This window comes from Hesperophylax consimilis, chromosome 6 (genome assembly GCF_061612785.1).
Source record: "Hesperophylax consimilis isolate HC1 chromosome 6, BYU_Hcon_1.0, whole genome shotgun sequence".
In the NCBI taxonomy this organism is placed as follows: Eukaryota; Metazoa; Arthropoda; class Insecta; order Trichoptera; family Limnephilidae; genus Hesperophylax; species Hesperophylax consimilis.
The window spans coordinates 40,829,778-40,851,214 of record NC_142841.1 but is presented as its reverse complement, the minus strand read 5'-3'; the positions used below and the strand labels follow the sequence as shown (position 1 = coordinate 40,851,214).

At 32.5% G+C, this 21,437-nt stretch overlaps 1 protein-coding gene across 2 annotated transcripts in view; it reads left to right on the top strand.

Annotated features, from left to right (window-relative positions):
• The first annotated feature begins 18,112 nt into the window (after positions 1–18,112).
• Positions 18,113–21,437, top strand: part of LOC149423378 (neurotrophin 1-like) — a 54,192-nt gene continuing 50,867 nt past the window's right edge. For both annotated transcript variants that reach the window (XM_089632985.1, XM_089632984.1), the window contains exon 1: positions 18,113–18,330. In XM_089632985.1, coding sequence (XP_089489111.1) covers positions 18,286–18,330 — 45 coding nt within the window. In that variant the 5' untranslated portion in view covers positions 18,113–18,285. The remainder of the gene's footprint in view (positions 18,331–21,437) is intronic.

The following is a 21,437-nucleotide window of genomic DNA, read 5'->3' as shown; positions in this document are numbered from 1 at the left end:
GTATCAAATAGGGTAATTATCATTATTGAATTCATTGATGAAAGATTTTAAGAAAATTTGTACCAGAAATTAAAATGTTCTTAAATTGACCAAGACCTGCATGATTCCCAACCTAGGGGTTTGTTTTAACCACACACACCGCGTGCATGTTCATTCTGTACCAGGTATCAAAGTAGAGCCAATATTTTAACAATATTTCATCCCACATCAAAAATACATTTACCAAGTGATGCTTTAATTTCGAATTAAATACCTTTCTAGGTGATTTTTGAATACCGTAAACATACTCAGTCTTGAGGTATCTACCTACAATTAATAAAAATCGAAAATAGTTATATTGTCTTGCCATCGAGAGCTCCGTCGTTAGCACCTTTTCTATCACATAATTTATATCCGATTTGTGATGAAGAAGGAAAGGTTACAGCGGAGCTATTAACGGTTCGTTTACAATCGTAAAATAGCTACTGAAAATTAACTGAACAGAAAATAGCATAAATTCAAAGGTTTGAGGTTTTCAGTCTCGCAATACAGCCAAATAATTCCGTTTGAATGTATTTAGTAACAAGACCGAGAGTCAAAAGTTTTAAAATAAAAAACTGGTTTGGAAAATCTACCCACAGTCCCCTTTTAAATATCCAAGGACGCGGGGTGCGTTGCGACGTTTTTCAATTTCGTGTTTAGACTGTCGTTCAATTTGACAATGCTCTTTTATTTTTTTTTCATTTTGCAGCTTCCTAAAAAACTCGTTATAATTATTTTATATCCTTTACACCTCTACACAAGGAAGGGTATAATAAAATGGTTTACTGTTACCTATGTTATGTAGACTATTGTCCTTATTTAATAAATCAAAACAAAATTTCCTCTGAAATAATAATAATAATTATTATATGTAAACCATACCGATATTTTATACAACTTTTTTTATACATTTCAGGTAAGGAATTATAAAATTCGTTCAAAGAAACGTAAAAAAATTCTATCTCGATAACAATTATTGTTTTTTCAAACTTCTTAGGAGGTAGGTAGAATAATATTGAAAATGAAAATCCAAATAAACACGATGATTTCAGATAAATAAAATACTAACCATTTAAACGGCTACTACTTTGAGCAGAAAACAGAACGAACAAACAAATTTATAGACAGACAAAATGCAAAACATCGCATTGCAAGAGTCAGTATCGGGTAAAATTTGACAAAAGATAATGAGAAATCTGTCCCTTGATTGTTGAAAACTGTTATAATGGCCAAAACCGTTAAAATACGTTCCTAAGTATTAGACACGTATTTTAACGGTTTTGGCCATTATAAAATTTATTATCTGTATATTAAAAGACAAAAGATAATAAGAAATCTGTCACTTTATTTTTAAAAACTGTTATAATGGCCAAAACCGTTAAAATACGTTCCTAAGTATTAGACACGTATTTTAACGGTTTTGGCCATTCTAAAATTTATTATCTGTATATTAAAAGACAAAAGATAATAAGAAATCTGTCCATTGATTGTTGAAAACTTTTGTAATGGCCAAAACGTTAAAAATACATGTCTAATACTTAGGAACAGAATTACTTAAAAAAACAATAGGCTAATAGGTTCCGTCAAACACTTTATCATCAACATTGTTTGCAGATGGAGAAAAAAATCATTTTAAATTTGACAACATTCTGAGATCGTGTTAAAAATTCAAAATGCGCCTAAAAGTTTTAAATGTAGATTCATAAATTATATATCTAAACTGGACGACCCGTTGGACAACAGACCATAGTATGTTACGAAGAGTAGTAAAATTGATACCTATCCTTATACATTCATAGATTATATATCTAAACTGGACGACCCGTTGGACAACAGACCAAAGTATGTTACGAAGAGTAGTAAAATTATATATCTAAACTGGACGACCCGTTGGACAACAGACCAAAGTATGTTACGAAGAGTAGTAAAATTATGTATCTAAACTGGACGACCCGTTGGACAACAGACCAAAGTATGTTACGAAGAGTAGTAAAATTATATATCTAAACTGGACGACCCGTTGGACAACAGACCAAAGTATGTATTTCACATGGCTTAATCGTGTCTATTAGAAAAAAAGAAGAGTTATATCGCTTGACAAAGAAATTTCCCTTAGATAAAAAATATACATAGATTATAAAAAATTTAGGAACAAATTAACCTGTTTACTAAAAACAACTAAAGAAAACTTTTACAAAAATGAAATTGATGTGGCTAAACAAAATTTAAAACATGTATGGAAAACAATAAATGAAATAAATAGTAGAAAAAACAAAAAAACTCAAATTAAAAAAATTAATATCGGAAAAAATTCTATTAATGCCCTAATGGAACCAGTGCAGACAAAATGTGCTAATGCCTTCAATAAATATTTCGCTAACGTCGGACAAAATTTAGCTACACGGATCGATGAAAATTATAAAATAGATAATTTCGAAAAGGACTGTCACAAACAAAATAATCTGTCAGTTTTCAAACCGGTAACAACAGATGACATAAAAAATATTATTAGTGAATTAAAAGGTGCATCTGCACCAGGGTTTGATGGAGTCACAGTAGAAATATTGAAAAATTATAACTAATTATTAAGCATTCCAATTACACACATTATTAGTTTAAATAGTGGAATATTCCCCTCCGTTTATAAAAAATCTATCGTAACACCCGTTTTTAAATCTGGCAGCTCTGAAGAAATATCAAATTATCGACCCATATCTGTTGTCTCAAACATTGCAAAAATTTTCGAAAAGATCGTAAAAAAGCAACTTTTATACTATATTGATAATAATAAAATAATTAGTCCTAGCCAATTTGGATTTAGAGAGAAACTAGGCACTCATGATGCCATTTCAGAACTAACTTCAACTATATACCGTGCATTAGATAAAAAAAAATGCCTTGGCATTTTCATTGATTTACGTAAGGCTTTTGATAGTATCTCCCATACAAAACTAATTAATAAATTAAATGATATCGGTATTATTGGTAAGGTAAGGTATTGGCTGCAAAGCTATCTAACCCAAAGAAACCAAAAAGTAAAATTAAATAACTCACTTAGCGTAGATGAAACTTTAGAATTTGGAATTCCCCAAGGGACTGTTATTGGACCCAATTTTATTTATAATTTACGTTAACCATATGTTTAAATTATCACTTAATGGTAAACTTATATCCTTTGCTGACGACACTGCAATAATTATCGAAAAAAAGACATGGAACGAAATTACCAATGCAGCGAATCCGGATATGAAGGTTATAAAAAATTGGTTCGATGGCAATTTATTATCACTTAACACAGAAAAAACATATTGTATTCCATATTATTGTAGAAAGCAATCACTTTGTGGTTTGACATATTTAATAAAATAAAATACTTTTTTGTTTTAAAACCACGATATTTATTAATTTAAGAACCGACCGGTTTCGCTTTACTTAAGCATCATCAGGGTACAAATTAATACTGTATTAATTTAACAGTAATTTAATTTAACAATAATTTAATTAACAGTATTAATTTGTACCCTGATGATGCTTAAGTAAAGCGAAACCGGTCGGTTCTTAAATTAATAAATATCGTGGTTTTAAAACAAAAAAATATTTTATTTTATTATTATATATTGTATTCCTTTCACTCTACAAGAAGATGTGCCAAATAACCTAATTAACATAACAATTCATTCTAAAAATTGTGTAAATGACGGTACATCTAATACGGACTGCGCGAAACTAAATCATAAATCCAATATAAAATATCTTGGTATCTTAATAGATAAAAATGTTAAATGGAAAGACCATATTAATCTCACTGTTGAAAGAATAAGAAAACTTATCTATATTTTCTATAATATACGAAATATTTTAAATAAGAAAACTATCAAAATTGTCTATTATGCATTAATTCAGTCCTTATTGCAGTACGGGATTATTGGGTGGGGAGGGGCTTTTAAGGCTTCTTTACAGCCCATAATTAGAATTCAAAGAATAATTATAAAAATCATCCTTAGAAAACCATATGACTCCCCTACTTTAGAGATATTTCAGGAATTTAATGTACCATCTATAACAGAATTGTATAAGAGAATCGCCTTATATCAAATTTATAAAGAATATTTTATTTATAAAATTCACCCCTCAGATAGCAAAAGCAATAGATTCAAAACTAATGGCTTAATAGCCATTCCTATGCTTAGAACGACCACGGCTCAGCACCACTATTCGTATTTAGGTGTGAGATGGTACAATATATTATTGTCCAAAAATAAAATTAGTGTAACCGAAACTGTGAATTATGAACAATTCAAAAAGTTAATTAAGTCCCTCAAATTGGATTATGATATATTGTACCCCTAATTTTCTTACACTTACTCAATCTGTAAAAAATATATATTAATTTGATTGTCTTTAAAAAAAACTATTTTTCTAAATTTTTCTTGATATATTGTACCCTTAATTTCCTCACGCTTACTTAATCTGTAAAAAAGATGTATTATTTTAATTATCTTAAAAAAAAAATTCTAATTAGTGTAACTATGTTAATATTATGCTTGTATTTATTTCAAAAGTTTTTGATTATTGTTTAAAAAATCATTACAACTAAATGTAAAGACTCCTCCCATAAACACGAGCTCCTGGAGCTCAAATTATGGAGAAATAGAATAATAACGAAAACATTATATATAAGTCTGCATATTGTTATCATTTATAATGTTAAATAATAAATAAAATAAAAATAAAAAATGTTACGAAGAGTAGTAAAATTGATACCTATCCTTATGGATTCATAAATTATATATCTAAACTGGACGACCCGTTGGACAACAGACCAAAGTATGTTACGAAGAGTAGTAAAATTATATATCTAAACTGGACGACCCGTTGGACAACAGACCAAAGTATGTTACGATGAGTAGTAAAATTATATATCTAAACTGGACGACCCGTTGGACAACAGACCAAAGTATGTTACGAAGAGTAGTAAAATTATATATCTAAACTGGACGACCCGTTGGACAACAGACCAAAGTATGTTACGAAGAGTAGTAAAATTATATATCTAAACTGGACGACCCGTTGGACAACAGACCAAAGTATGTTAAGATGAGTAGTAAAATTGATACTTATCCTTATAGATTCATAAATTATATATCTAAACTGGACGACCCGTTGGACAACAGACCAAAGTATGTTACGAAGAGTAGTAAAATTATATATCTAAACTGGACGACCCGTTGGACAACAGACCAAAGTATGTTACGATGAGTAGTAAAATTGATACCTATCCTTATAGAACAGTACAAAAATTCATAAAACGGAAGTCCTTTATTTATTAGTAAATTTTATTGAATTAATTAGTTTTGTTTAACAATTATCTAATTTAAATAGTAAATTGTATATTTTCTGCACGTTTCAGAGTGGAAAATACTCTTAGTATAGCCCAGGTGAAAGATTACCAATCAGAATTGAAACGTGTTTTTAAATGCAATGTTTGGTGACCAGATCTGAATAGCCAGGTAATTTAATACATCCTCTTTCCAATGTCATAATCCTCCCACGTATATTCAACCTCATAACATACCTAGCCCAATTGGGGATGCCATAGTCTCACTAACTATAGACTAAACTTAAGCGGTATTCACGTTTTAAAAATTCACTTAAGAAAAAACGTTAAAAAGAAGCGTGGAATTTCTGAGTGGCAGCGAGGATTGTGCTGATATCTCGATTCAAGAGTCACCCCTTCTTACGGAAATCTCTGTTGTGGTCAGTTATCCTGTATTCCAGCATTATTGTTACATGCCTACACAACGGAACTATGCACGGACGATCGATAAATCCTTATTCCAATAAGGTATTCGAAGGCCGATACACAAATTTCATCGCCGCCGCCATTGTATCAGATAAGCTTTCTTATTTATTGAGTTATCAGTATCGGTCGGAATATCAACAGCGCGACCGTGCTCGGGAAATCGGTAAAAAATCGTCGGTAGTTACGCCCATCAATCCGATATTGTAAAGTTATCAATTTCTCTGTGCTAGACACCCAGTTCTGTGAAATCATTATCGACGACTCTTCAAACAGTTCGGTTATTACAATATACAGCTATTCGTTGTGATTACCTTGTTCAGCAGATACGTTTTTCTTGTTCCTATGACTTCCTGTAAGATTTCCCACTATTCAAGAAAATAATTTCTCCTTTAGCTGTTTGCGTAGTACTGTTCCGACGGGCGTTTTATATACGTGATGTTCGGTGTTTCTCGGGAAAGTCTTGAATTGATGATGTTTGGAGGGATCGTGGTAGAATCTGTTGAGAAGGTGATTCTGGAGTTACTCAAGTTCTTTCAGAAATGTTCATCTCCTTTACAATCTGTTGAAATTAATGTTTTTTGTCATAAAAAATATCATACAATCTATTAGTCATAATATGACGCTGTTGTAATATTGGTACTATCTGATTAAAGGAAAACTCTAAACGCTACAAAACTACACCATTTCCCTATTTACAAGTTTACACTTTTAATTACACAATTTCATATATCAAATATTATTTCAGAAGTAGGTACAAAAGTTTTGTTATTCCTTTCAAATACCTCAAAAACGTAAATCATTAAAATAACGAGTTATTTTAATTAACAGGATGTAAAAAAATAAAAAAATATTGAAGACAATATTAGTGATTTCTAAACGAAAATCTGAAACAGAAATATCAGAAAAGGAGACGGTCACATCTGGGACGATTCTTATTCGAAGTATGATATAGTTAAAAGTGACCGAGGGGAATAGGGTCCCATTAGCTCAGTTGGTAGAGCACTGTCCCGGAAAGATAAGGGTCCTGGGTTCGTGTCCCAGATGTAACCGTTTCCTTTTCTGATTTTTCTGTTTCAGATTTTCGTTTAGAAATCACTAATATTGTCTTCAATATTTAAATATTACAATTTGAGGTTTTACTCAATAAAGTTATTCCGAAAAATAAATAAAAAAATGTAAACAAATAGGTAGTTTAACTTGCAGGATCGAAATGATTCCATAAATTGGGTTGGTGCAATTTAATTCTGAATTGAACTGTTTTAAATTGACCGTCCAAAGTGAAAAAAAGCATTATTATAAATGTCTCAGATTATAATAAATCAATACCATCCTTTGGTAGATCTTGATTTGACTCGTATCGTCACTACTGAGTATTTTACATGGGGAAAATCCATAAAATATAACTTCTTGTGTGCTTTAATTTGGTGTCTAAATCCAACATAATACCTTTTATATCTACACAGAATCTATCACATTATTATATAAAAATTAAATAACACTAACTTTTCTTATTATTTGTACGCAGTATAATTTTAAAAATGTATGGCAAAATGGAAGGTAAAGGTACCTTCCCGTAATTGAAATTATGTTGTTACGGAGATATTTATTGTAGTCTAGCAATTTGAAAAAATTGAAGTAGATTTTCTTTAATACGCAGGTCCACATCGTAGAAAGATGTTCATAAAATGACCTTAAAAGTTATAGAACTTGTAAGGAGTATGGCCGGGGGGCGTGGTGCAAACGCAGCTAATAGAAGTCATGAGAAACAAGTAACAAGAACGAAAGGAGAGAAAGACTGAGGAGAAAACCTAATCTGAACATAATTAATTCTACGGAATAACCTGTTAATAATTCTGTGTTGGCTGATAAATCGCTAATTACGCATAATAAATTTACAAATCGGCAACCACGATATCTCAATAACCTATTAAACACAAATTTGGTACAGGTATTTCTTCAGTCAACCATCTTTAAAGCTCCTAGCAGAATAGGATCGATGCACTATTTAAACTTGTTTTATAACTCCGATGAAGATAAAAAATTCTAAAAAAGTATATGGTCGAAACTGCTACCAACGATCACAAAATTCATTAGGTTTATTTTTTTGAGAGAAGGGGTGTTTTCTGCGCTCCGTTGTTTTCAAATATACGCAACCATATATAATTTGAATACGTTTTTAGAGTTATAATAAACATGTGTAGTAAATTTCAAAAATAAAACTCTAATTGTCTTTTAATTATTAAATATTTAAAATCATCCTTAAAATAACGTCCTACATACACAATAATACCGCCTTGTTTACACTGTATAGAGATTATGCCAACAACGTAAAATCTGTGGTACTTTACAATGGCCTATTCGCAGAACTGTTAACTGTCAATAAATCATTTTAACAGCATTTAAAAGGTTTTTATTTGACCATTATAATGCACTTCAAAACCGTCATTAAAAGGATCATCACTTCACCTCTCATACGATCAATAAACAAAGACGATTCCGGGAAATGCATTAGAATGTACCTTCTTACTACTTGGCCCTAGAACTCTTATCAGTGGCGTATGGTAATTTTTTAAACAAAGTGACAGATTATGATTTTCCAGGAACGTGCAACAAAGAAGAAATTTTCAGCTACATATTAAATCAGTAAAGTAAATTATAATGAAGGGGGTTTGGAACATAAGAAATGTTCATGGCTGAGAAACCGTTGACAGGTGCAACAATATATCTTCCGATATTTGTATGACGTATTGAATATAATTTATAATCACAATCTATTGAAGAGCAATATAACACCTGTGAGTAATGCGCAGGTAATATCCAAAACACAAATGTAATTAATAATAATAACGTACCAATATCCGCCACGAACGGGAATAATTATTTAAATTAGCCAGCAAGAATTGTCATTTTTGTAAATTATCGTAAGTAAATATTTTTATAATCCAGTTATTAATTTTTTAAACGACAAATGACGGGATGTCGATAAAATTTCGAAGAAAGATTTAATTACCATGCGATATGTACTTTATTTAAGAATTCTTAAATAGCAGTTGTGCACATACTTCATTAAGCATTTACAGTTTAAATATGTAGCTACTAATGAGAACATATTAAAAACAATTTCTTAGAAGCGTATGTACCTATTAAAGCATAATTAAATATTCAACTAAAAATGCCTGACAATTTCATCATATCCACAGAATTTCATTTGCCAGCTTATGAAGTTAGAATACCAAAATAATAATTATCATTTTGAAGTAGTTTCCAGATAAAACATAACGACCAAGTGAAAAATCGGGGATGCACCTAGAACTAACTAAGTCAAACATCTAACTAAATCAAATGCCTTGATCGGGTAGTGACAAAAATAATTATTGGTGTAACAGAATAGTATCAAAGAATACAAACTTTCGTGTTATTGGAAAGGACGGTTTGGGTAAATCATGGAAGAATTCAATTTTCAGAGAGTTTATTGCGATTTCAGTATACACCAATGATGTCATCTTTCACCCTGCATGCCGCCCGAAGTCCTGAAAACCCTTCTGGATGGAAGGAGAGAGGCTCCTACGACACCTCTCACTCCAGATGATAGGTGGAAACTTGAGTGACAATCGGCCGACGTGAGAAATGCCCATCTCGTGCACAACCCCTGGATTCTCACTGTCGCGTAAACTATGGTCCGCTATCAATAGTATAAGGTCATCTCACAGCCACAGTGTCCACATGATGCACAGGTGGGGCCTTAAAGAGTCGGCGATGTGTGAATGCGGTGCGGTACAGACTACTGAGCATGTGATCAAAGAATGTCGGCAGAATTCACTGTCGCAGGGCGACGCCTAAGGCCCTAGACTGGCTTATTGACCTAGATGACTGACCCCTCCACCATACGAAATAAGAATATGTCACCCGGCGGGCGCAATGGCTACCTATTATATTCTTACTTTGACGGCGTATATGTTCTTATATTATATTTTATTTGACTATTTTTTAAATTGTAGCAGAATTTCGTTCCTAAACAGATTCTGAAAACGAAGATCACTGATGGTGGATGTATTGCATACGCTTTACAAAAATGATGTAATTAATCTTTTTTTTAATAATGTATCGTTAAACTTTTGCTCCTTGAAGCGACGGTATATCGCAGAACTGAGTTCAGTTTCTGTCTAAGGCCTTTGTCCCATGGGGCGGTAAGACCCTGAGAAAAAGTAAGGAAACGTTCAACAGCGTGTCTATTAAGATTTTTTTACGCAGGGTCTTACAGCACTCGTCTAGTGGCGATTCCCTACCGATTTATGGGACGACGCCGACGGCCTAATACAAACCTGAAATCTTTCCTCAATGGAAAATTTAAAATCAGCATGTCATAATACAGATGAAATTCTCGGAATGGATTGCAATGCAAAGCTCTTCGGGCATTTCGAGTGCAGGCTAACAACGTACCTGCCTACACATCGAAAGGAATATTTCTACGGTGCCACTTTTATAAACAGAATTATACTTAATATTCAAGTTCAATAAGCTTTTAAATTATATATTTATATTAGGGTGTCCCAAAAAAATTAAAGTTGTTATTTTTCAACGCATACCCTCTAATTTTGTTTCAATAATGACAAAACACTAAAATTTCGTTTACTTGGGACCACTATAACCCGTGCCGACTTGCATAGAAACTTTTTAACACTTGTACATTAAGACGCCCGCGAGCAAACGTGTTGATGAGCTTGTAGTAAGTTGGTTTTTTGTTAGTAAACGAATATCACTCATTCAAGCAAGATTTCGTTAGATTTACGCAATTCTAAAAAAAGTATATTCTTAATAGGAGTCGTAAAACACCAATTATCGGGTTCTAAACTGCCATCTAATGGACAAGTTCTTGATGTTTTGTTCTACAATAACAGGGAAGCGAATTTAACTGTCAATCAAAGTGCTAATCTCACTATTCGCGAGTGTGTTATCTATTGGGAAAAGGCGCGTATACCAATCAAACCTTTACCTACTGTGTGAAAAAACTTGTAAACTTATATCAAGTTGGAGGGACATGCGCAGAGAACGCAAGACATATTTGAACAACGTCGTCAAGAGTTTGTTAAAATTTAGATAATTTATTTGAGATTGCACACGCCGATGCTCTTGAATTAATATAATTAAATTAAGATAGAATCTTCTTGCAGCGGCAAAGAGAGTAAGGTCATCCTGGCTACTTAAAGGGGGTTGAAAAAAAACTTATAGATAAAGAGGAGAGAGCGCGCCTTAGAACAGTCGAGGAAGAAAAGCGGCGTACTAAATTAGTTTATCTGCTCCAACTCCTTCAACATCGTCTTACGAACCGTTACAAAACGACTCATCTTCTGATTCTAACGAAGACACAAATTTAGAAGATTTTCCAAAACCGCTACAGAAAATCAAACTGAAACCAGTAAAACGTCGATGCGAAAAGACTTAAGGTCGAAACACATTATTAAAACCCGACGCGACCCGATGAAACGCGATGCGTGTTGAGTCGAATCAAATGTATTGTTTTCTTATGACCAGAAACACACTATGAACATCCGACGCGACGCCATGTCGGATGTTCATAGTGTGTTTCTGGTCATAAGAAAACAATACATTTGATTCGACTCAACACGCATCGCGTTTCATCGGGTCGCGTCGGGTTTTAATAATGTGTTTCCACCTTTAATTACCCCAAAGTTAGTCGTAGCCAAAGTTGGTCGTAGCTCTAGACAGGAGGTGACAGTTAAGTATGAGAGATTCTGTTTTCATTCTTGAAGCTACTTTTGAGACGCTTGGATATAATATTGATCAGTTTCCAATAAGTAAGTCTTCAATTCAAAGAATTCGATTGTGATACTACAGCTTCAAATACAGATCGCTTCAATGGTGTTTGTGTGCTTCTTGAACAAAAACTTAATAGAGAAATGTTTATTTTTGCTTGCCGCCATCATTTGTATGAGTTGGTATTAAAAGCTGTGTTTGAAGTAAAAATCAGTCAAGTGACTACAAGAACTGACATCCCACTCTTCAAAAAGTTTCTAGATAACTGGAAAAATGTTGATCCCGATAAAATTCAGTGCTACAGAGAAAATCTCACATTGCACCTAACCACTTCCGAAATCGATGATTTGCTTGACTTTTACCGTACTGCACTGACAAAAAAAATACTTGGAGATGACTATCGAGAGTTGTTACAGCTCTGTGTGATATTTTTAAGCGGAGATACAGCGAGAAAATTTAAGATTCGGCCTCCATGTGCTCGATGAATGGCAAGGGCGCTTTATTTGTTGAAAATATCATCACTTTGTACGCAATTTAAAATTACCGGCAAGGATAAGGCGGCACTTTTAGACGTTTGCCTGTTCATAGTAACATCCTATGTCAAGTTGCCAGGACTCGTACTTTTTGAAATCGGTGAAGGCTTACAAAAAAATTGATGAAAACATCTCAATGGCAGCTTTACAGAAGTTCAGTAAGTATTTATGGTATTTGACCGATGATGTATCTATTTTATCGCTGTTTGACGACGCTGTGAATCAAACAACTAAAATAAAAATGCTCGAAAATATCAAAAAAATATATTTATCAACCCATGACAAACGTTTCATCCCATCGGAGGAAGATATTGATGGTAAATTGTATGGTAAGTTTAATAAGTTGTTACAATTATGTTTTGTATTGAAGTTTTTTTCATATCATAATTTAGTGAATTTTGTTTCAGAGAAAAATATTTACGGCTTCATATCAGTGAAAAGCAAGTCTTTGTTTGATCGTCTGAAAATAGATGCCCGTTTTCTTAACGAATGCCCTACGATGTGGTCAAATAATGTTTCGTATCAAGAAGCCTGAAAGAAGATGTTGTCGCTGAGGGTATTGAATGATACAGCTGAAAGAGCTGTTAAGATAATGGAAGATTTTCATGGCTTAATCACGGTCGAAGAGGAACAAAAACAATTTTTGTTACGATGCGTTCAGGAACACCGAAAGATTTATCCTGACTGTAAAATACCAACTTTGAAAAGAAAATTTAATCAATAAACCATTTTTAAATATAAAATACTACTTAAATACTGAAAACAATATTAGTGATTTTTTCAAACGAAAATCTGAAACAGAAAAATCAGAAAAGGAAACGGTCACATCTGGGACTCGAACCCAGGACCCTTGTCTTTCCGGGACAATGCTCTACCAACTGCGCTAATGGGACCCTATCCTATTCGGTCACTTTTAACTGTATCATACTTCGAATAAGAACTACCAACGTTGTCTTCATTTTTTCACCGCACATTTTTTTTTTTTTTTTTTTTTTTTATTGGCAACTATCTTTATGTATGATCGCAAGATTCAACCCGAACTAAATGCAATCCTAGACAGCGTCTTTTTAGATAAACCTATCTTATTTTTTTTTTTTTTTTTCCTGGGTTCGAGTCCCAGATGTGACCGTTTCCTTTTCTGATTTTTCTGTTTCAGATTTTCGTTTGAAAAAATCACTAATATTGTCTTCAGTATTTAAATATTATAATTTGAGGTTTTACTCAATAAGTTATTCCGAAAAATAATAATAAAATACTACATTTGTGCATTTTTCAATTTTATTTATCCGACAAAAATGAATGTTTAAAATCCTTCCATATTAACTCTGTACAAATTTTTGTACCATATGTTTGACATCAAGTAGGCACGGGTTGTCAGTGTTTAATCAAAATAATATTTATTGTATGAGTTATTGGGATCAAATGGAATAAAATAAGAGGGTATGCATATTTAAATTTATGAAAAAAAAATCTTCCTTATGTCCTGGGACACCCTAATATATATATTATGCATAATTGGAACTGATATGTATGAATCATATAAGATAAACGATGAAGTAGGTACATTATTTATTAATTGATAATTCATTATTTTAAATGTGTATTTCTCTGGTTTAAATGTTTGACTGATGTTGTAATTTTTCATGTTTACTTACATTCGAAAGATTAATTTCTTCTTTAGAAAGACATATTCACTAATCTTCTTCACAAATTCTACAATTATAGTATCACGTGATTTTTTCTCCGCAGGGGTGAGCAGAGAGGTCGAATCAACAAACAACTCGGTCTTGGCACACTAAGCGTCCTTTTCTTAAACGTACTCATTACGCTTATATCAGCCTTGCATTATTTGCTAATCTCCATATTTCCCAAAAGATCATATGTGGTTTTATCATATAAACGCCTGAGAAACATTTATAAACATCTCATTACTACAGCATTCAGTCTTCTTTCGTCCCACTTCTGCCAGTTTTATGCGTCGCTGCTATACAACAGGGTAGGTACCAGTACTCTATTATGGACTGCTAGATATATCTATAACTACTTTTTAATCTTTATACAAGGACGATGGAACGTTTGGATCTTTGAATGAAGGCGTGTATTTTCGTTGATCAACATCACAGAATAACAGAGCATACATAGCTGGAGAGTTTCATTGAACGAGCTTCTTCCATGCATTTTCAATTAGCTTAGAAAAAGACGTATAAAAAGATTTCTTTACGAAAACAGAAATACAAATAATATATTTTTTTATTACTCTTATATACGCCCTTGGGGCCTTTACTTCGGGTACATATGTTTACATTTTTTTACACAAAGGTTAGTAATAAATATATTACATATATATAGTATCGAAAAGCAACAGGTAAGTTTTTTTAGCTCGTGCGTCACTGAATAAAAAAATATTTATTTTGCTACCCTCTTAACAGATTCAATACGATAACTAATCTTTTAATTTTTCTGAAACAAAAAATAATTATTTATTGTTTGCGAATTAATCTGTTCGCAAAATGGCGTTATACATATCATCTAAATATTATTTTTATTATAAAATAATAGATGCGCAATTTGATATTTGATATTGATATTCTGTTAGAAATTATGGTCTTCGGACTACCGAGTAGGAATTCACATTTCATCAAAAATTATTTCATACCACTTTCCCTCTAAGGCTAGCGCCACACTTGACGGAAATTCCGTCGCAGATCTTTCGCGACGGAACGCCAATACATGTAATTGCATACAAATTACAAATAGCGGGCACACTACGCGGAAGATCGGTCGTTCCGTCGCGGACGATCGGGTCGCTCCGTGGCGGGCCGCCGACTCTCGGATTGACTCCCGCGGAAGTTACGCGACGGAATTTCCGTCAAGTGTGGCGCTGGCCTAACAGTACTCGCCTGTACCTAGAGCAATTGCACGGAATATAGTTACAAGAAGGCTATTATAACATACCTCAGAAATGATTACAATGAAGATCAGCTACATTAGTTAGATTCTAAATAAATAAAAATAAAATTTACTTTTGTTCCGCTGAATTATTATGTACATATTTGTAAAAGCCCACATGGACGTATAACATATACATATAAATAAATAAATCAGGATTACCGAAATACAAAATGGAAATTACTAACTCTTACTGTAAAACCTAGTCTATTATTTAAGTATGCTAGCTGTATCCCGCCACGTAGCTGTAGCTCAGTCTAGTGCAGATAGAGAAACAATAGCGCGTGTTGATTTTACGTCCAACACAAGGCACTGTTTATCAAGAAAAGCATGTTTGTCCAAGAGATGGCGCTGTTTTACACAAAAAACATGTTTTTACCTGTCACATGTGACATCTATATACTATAGGTATATAAAAACACACGCGCATGCTAATGCAAAGTTGTGTCAAAATTTCAAAGCAATCGGTGAAGAACTTTTGGAGATTTATGATTTTGAACAAACGAACATTTTTATTTTTATGGATTACACGAGTATTTCTATTTTCATTATTTTTTAATCTCACTTGAATTACTTTACAATTATACAAATTAATCGTACTGTAATTGTAATACAACGGTTCTTCAAGAGGGAAGATTTGATTTATTTATTGCAGTTATCAGCATTTATTTGAAGTCATTATAGTCCTCTTTGACCGCAGACATATGAATATATAGACTAGAAATTAAAGGTGAGGGGTAAAATCAACTGTTGAAGAAAGAAGGGGGTAAAGCTGACTGTGATTCGTCAATAAATCAATCTGACAGTATATAGGCATCTCGCATTATAATATCACCATTTAGTTCTTAAAAGTAAAATCTGCTTTTGAATGAATAGACATTTTTACATGGGAGCGCAAATTACTCGCCACGTTATGAACAAATTTGCGAAGTCCAAATTATGCAAAAAAAAATTTCTTCTATTTTCAGAGTCGAATATTTTGTTTACGTATTTAGTTAAGACACTTTTATAAGTGTTCATAATTTAGTTCCCAGTAACCAACGATGCGTACAGATATATCTCGATGTGATAGTATATGTTTCTACAAACTGATCCATATTATACGATGTAATTACGCTTAAAATAATGCTTACATATGGAATGTAATACGACAATTGGGTTTATTCTCTTTTTCACATCTATTTTTACAAGTTTTCATAGCTAAGCCACCATTTTGCCGTGTTATTTCGTAAAATGCCTCGACCATAGCTCGACGCTAGTTCTAACAAGAATGATGACGTCACATTCTCAAGATTCACGGGAAGCCATGCGCGAGCCCAGCCGGCTCCAATGGAACCGGTATGGGGAGTGGGGAATAATACGCTTTTAATCACTTAGGGCAGGTCTACTAATATTCATATGTCTATGTCTTTGACAGATAATATATTGGTGGCGGGTAAATGTAGTAGGAACTTGTCCATATGAGAGTTCAATTCGTGTGGTTTGTTTAATTTTAATCATAGTCGAAATATGGCACTAATCAGGGAAGAACCATTGGGGTTTAAGAGTGGTGAGTTGTGTTGTTGCTGATCGTTTTCAGGAGCCGGTTGAGAGATAGTATATTTGTATGACTTAGTTTTAGTTGAACGCGAAGAAGTTGTTGTTGAGGAGGGGAGAGGGTCGAATGAAGAGTTGTTGGATAAATCCACAGAAAAAGATTTTTTGACAGGCGGGAATAGTTTAGAAACCTTCAGAAGATATGATTTCTGAAATGGACAGATCGGTCGGGATACCTCTGGCCAGGTCAACAACAAGATTATAGTAAGTGACAGAAGAAATAAAATTGTATAAATATCTGGAAATCAGCGACGAACAGTGATTCCTGGAAGAGCAGGGAGAGAAGAAGCCTCAAGGCACAACACGGTATACATTTTTTGGTCAGAATACGGGAAAAATATTGGTTTGTGGATTCTTTTTCGAAGAAACAAAACAAAACCCATGTTATATTGTTCAAACGGCAAAAAATAGTTATTTATATATTTTAACGACTTTTTTAGGAGGTATTACAAGTGTTAAATATGAATATGTATTTTTTAATTACGGAGTGCCTTAGAAATTCTTCCTGAACCGAAAAGTAAATAAATAAAACAAAGGATCCTGTTCCCACATCCTGGAATAAATTATTATTATTAACTACTATTATTATTACAAAGGCATATTACCCATTCCGTAGTTAAAATTTCAAATCCCTGTGTATGTTGTCTGATAAAAACGTCATCTACCTGTCGAGGAATTAACATTGGAAGGTTTCAGTCCACCATTGGCACTAGTCGAAGGTTGCATTCTTATGCTGCGAATACATTTGCGAAGCGAAACGCGAGCAGAGTCTCGAATTATGGGAAAGGAACGAATCATCCGCAAGCGGCTTTTGGCGCTATTTGCTGGTGCTTCGTTCCTTTCCATAATTCGAGGTTCGGGCCGCGTTTCTATAATTCTATAATAATACTTTATAAAAATATTAAATTGGCATTTTTTTCTATGCCGAAGATCAAATACGAAACCAAAGGTGTTAATTCTCATGTTTGCTGAACTTGAAGGTTGCTATCATAACCTGCGTTATGATAGCACAAGGAATGTTAATGATTCACAATAATAAAATATTGTTTAGGTTTTCATGGCTATTGATGGCATTAATGTGGATATTGACACTTTTCGCAAATAAATTAAATTTGTAGGCGTAATAATCAAACAATATTTGAGATATTATATTATGTCTATTGAAAACGTTAATAATTATTTATTCAATAACTCTTGATTTTATTTTCAAAAATAATGATGTATTATTATAATGATATTATTTAACAGATTCTAACTAGTAAACTACAATAAATTATTTAATATAAAGGCTCAATTAAAAAGGAAACTCCGAGTACTGCGTTGGATTGTTAATCCATTTTAGCAAGGTGCCATTTACTGGACGCCCACCGCAACGTCGCGATGTCCAGTTGTTAAAAATGAATAAGTATTAACAATTTCTTTCAGTAGCAAATTGTATATCGCGGAGTGAGGACGTCGGCATATCCTTTACGTGATCATCTGACATTTTAGTACGAATATTTCAATTCAACTAAGTGATTTTAGTGTGTGAGATAGATTGACAAGCAGTATTATTAAAAACATCATTTTAATAATAATTGTGACATTTAAACAATATTTTTATTCAGCATGATCAATATGTGTAACGGATTTGTGGTGGTTTTCGCCGTTTTGGTATGTTTACCTTCATATTATTGTTTATTATTTTGAAAATGTCATTCAGCCCATGGTAATGAGAAGTTTCTTTTTAATATTTTTATGGCTATGCATTATGCATCGGGCTGACAAGCCATGATTGGTCAATCATCAGGCAGTCCTTTATGTTTTATATGCCCTTGGAATGGCTTAATTACGTTGACGTTTGACGTTTATGTTATGCATTGCATTTATGGGAATACAAAACATAGTTACTAACTAGTGGATATAACTTGCTTCTACGATTGCATTACAAAGTTATTTAAAGTTTCATTAATGTGTAATAATATTTAATTAATGTTTTATTATGAGTAAAGTCACAGTTTACCCGAGACGGACAATTCATGATGATCTAAAGTCTAATTCCGCAAAGGGAGTTTTTTTAGCGCGAGGTAATTTTGGCAAACCTAATTTTTTAAATTTTAATATGTCATGAGTCTACAATTTGCGACTTATCGTAGATGCGGTTTATAAGGAGAAATGTTTAATAATTTACGTTTTAGTAATCTACGTCGTGTTTAATCAAAATCATAAATATTTATGATAAATAAACTGGCTGGCTAAAACCGCGCTCTTTCCAAGAAACTGTAGAGGCTGTGCTCGTATAAATTGCAATGTGACGACTCCACTCAAATAATCTCTTCGCCTATTATTTTCTTTCATGTGAATATGATGCTTGTATGTGTTTTATTTCTGTATTGTACACAATATATAAATAATGTACATGTTATACACATGTGCAAATGCAATATAATACTATAATATACTTCGCGTAATATTCTAGAAATTAATAACTAAGATAATGTCTGTTTCGACATTACAAACAAAACAAAGCATTACTTAGGTAGAAATCTACCCAATCTAATCACGATTTACAGTAAAAATATGTATACAACTAATTACATCAAATCTTTATTTTATTACAAATAATTTTACAGCGTATTTTAGCATAAACAATGGAATGAGATATCTGACGTTGGCAAATTTACACATCCTAATTCCAAAATGAGTACGAAACTTCACATCAACTGTTTAAGTTAGCAACCTAATTCCAAAATGACTACGAAACTTCACATCAACTGTTTATGTTAGAAACCTAATTCCAAAATGACTAGGAAACTTCACATCAACTGTTTAAGTTATCAACCTAATTCCAAAATTACTACGAAACTTCAAATCAACTGTTTAAGTTAGCAACCTAATTCCAAAATGACTACTAAACTTCACATCAACTATTTATGTTAGAAACCTAATTCCAAAATGACTAGGAAACTTCACATCAACTGTTTAAGTTATCAACCTAATTCCAAAATGACTACGAAACTTCACATCAACTGTTTAAGTTAGCAACCTAATTCCAAAATGTGTACAAACCTTCAAAATTTACATTTATATTACCTTTACGGTAATGTTCACAAAAATCGACGCTATACAAATAATCTAAATACTATTTTGTATGACCATTAATTATTTCTTAATTGTTCAATACGAAAAATTTACTGTAAAAGAGTCGTGAAGCCGGGCATAGTAACAATATTAGTGGTAGATATTAAAGTTGTGTAACCGGGCATAGTAACAATATTAGTGGTGGATATTATAATATTTATATTGAACCAAATTTATATTCGAACAAAATCTAAAATAAGTTGTCGCTTGATATTGCTTGATTTATTCAAATTTTATTTATTTGACGTTTTCTACAGGTACCTGCCGAGTGTTGAATTCATTCAAAATTATTAGGTGGACACAATGACAAATAATAAATGGCCGTCGCATGCAAGTGGTTTACGATAAATTATTCTAAACCGATTGGGAAATATAAAAGTTATACAATAATAATAATAATATTCCAGTTGTGTAGGCAGATGCTTGTGATTACCATTAATGTTATTGCTATATAATTATTTAATATTCTCACTAATTGGACAACATTTACATCACAACAAATTATATTATATTATATTCGGATTCTAAAATCAGCCAAAATAAATTTTTCACATTTATAAAATTATAAGAAAAACTAGTGCCGACACTGCCGATGTCAACCTGCGATCAAATTTTTAACGAAATCTGAGATACAATCGAAAGAAAATTAAAAATACAGTTTTCCTTTGATAACATAAATTCAGTATTTTGTAGAATTTCATGTTTTATAATCTAATCTATTTTATTATTATACGCACAAACGGGCTTTTATAAACATTTGATATATTATTTAATAATTTAATGGAACACTTATAAAGAAGTAAATTTTTTTAGAGAAATTATAGAATAGAACCAATGAAAAAGAATAATAGAAGCTAATATTAATATTTGTTCATGAGGCGTAATATTCTAGCCTTCTTGTAACTAAGTTAAGTGTTCTAATAGATTGAAAATCGTATTATCGGTTTTTCGAGGTAGCCGAAAATGTTAAAACCCTCGTAGGTATTTTGTGTTATAAATTATGAATAAAAACATGAAAAACAAAAAAAAAAAAATCGTGTTAGGGAGCTGCACCTACATTACTTGATTATTTTTAGGCAACGTTTTGAGGCGGGTTGTGAAGGGATGAAATTTATTAATGCGGGTCTTGAAGAGGGTCATGAAGAGAACAGACTCATTACGCTCATATTGCATCTATGCATTAGGGTTTAGGGTGACCGGATAAATCATCACAATGATAATTCATCACATCTTTAAAAAGTTATATAAAGTCATGGAAAGTGATGAAACAAAAACTTTATTAACTGGGTTAAGTAGGTGAGGTTAGGTTAGGTTAAAAAAAAATTTTTTCATCGTTTCTAATGACTTTATTGTTGAACTGTGTTGAGTTATCATGGAACCATTCATTAGGGATGGTAATTTTATTTTACACGGTTGACTTACAGAATTCGATTTTAAAAGACAGAATGAATACGAAATAACTTCAAGCAAAGGTTCGTCTGGTGTAGCTACGTATATATGTATTGATTATACCTGTACTTAGTGTAATAGTTTACCTGTTATGTCATTGGAAATACGTCCTTTCCTAGTATTATAATAAGCAAAGTGGGTCTTTGATTTACCCAGAAGCGATGGCATTTTTTTCCTAAAAACAACTTAAA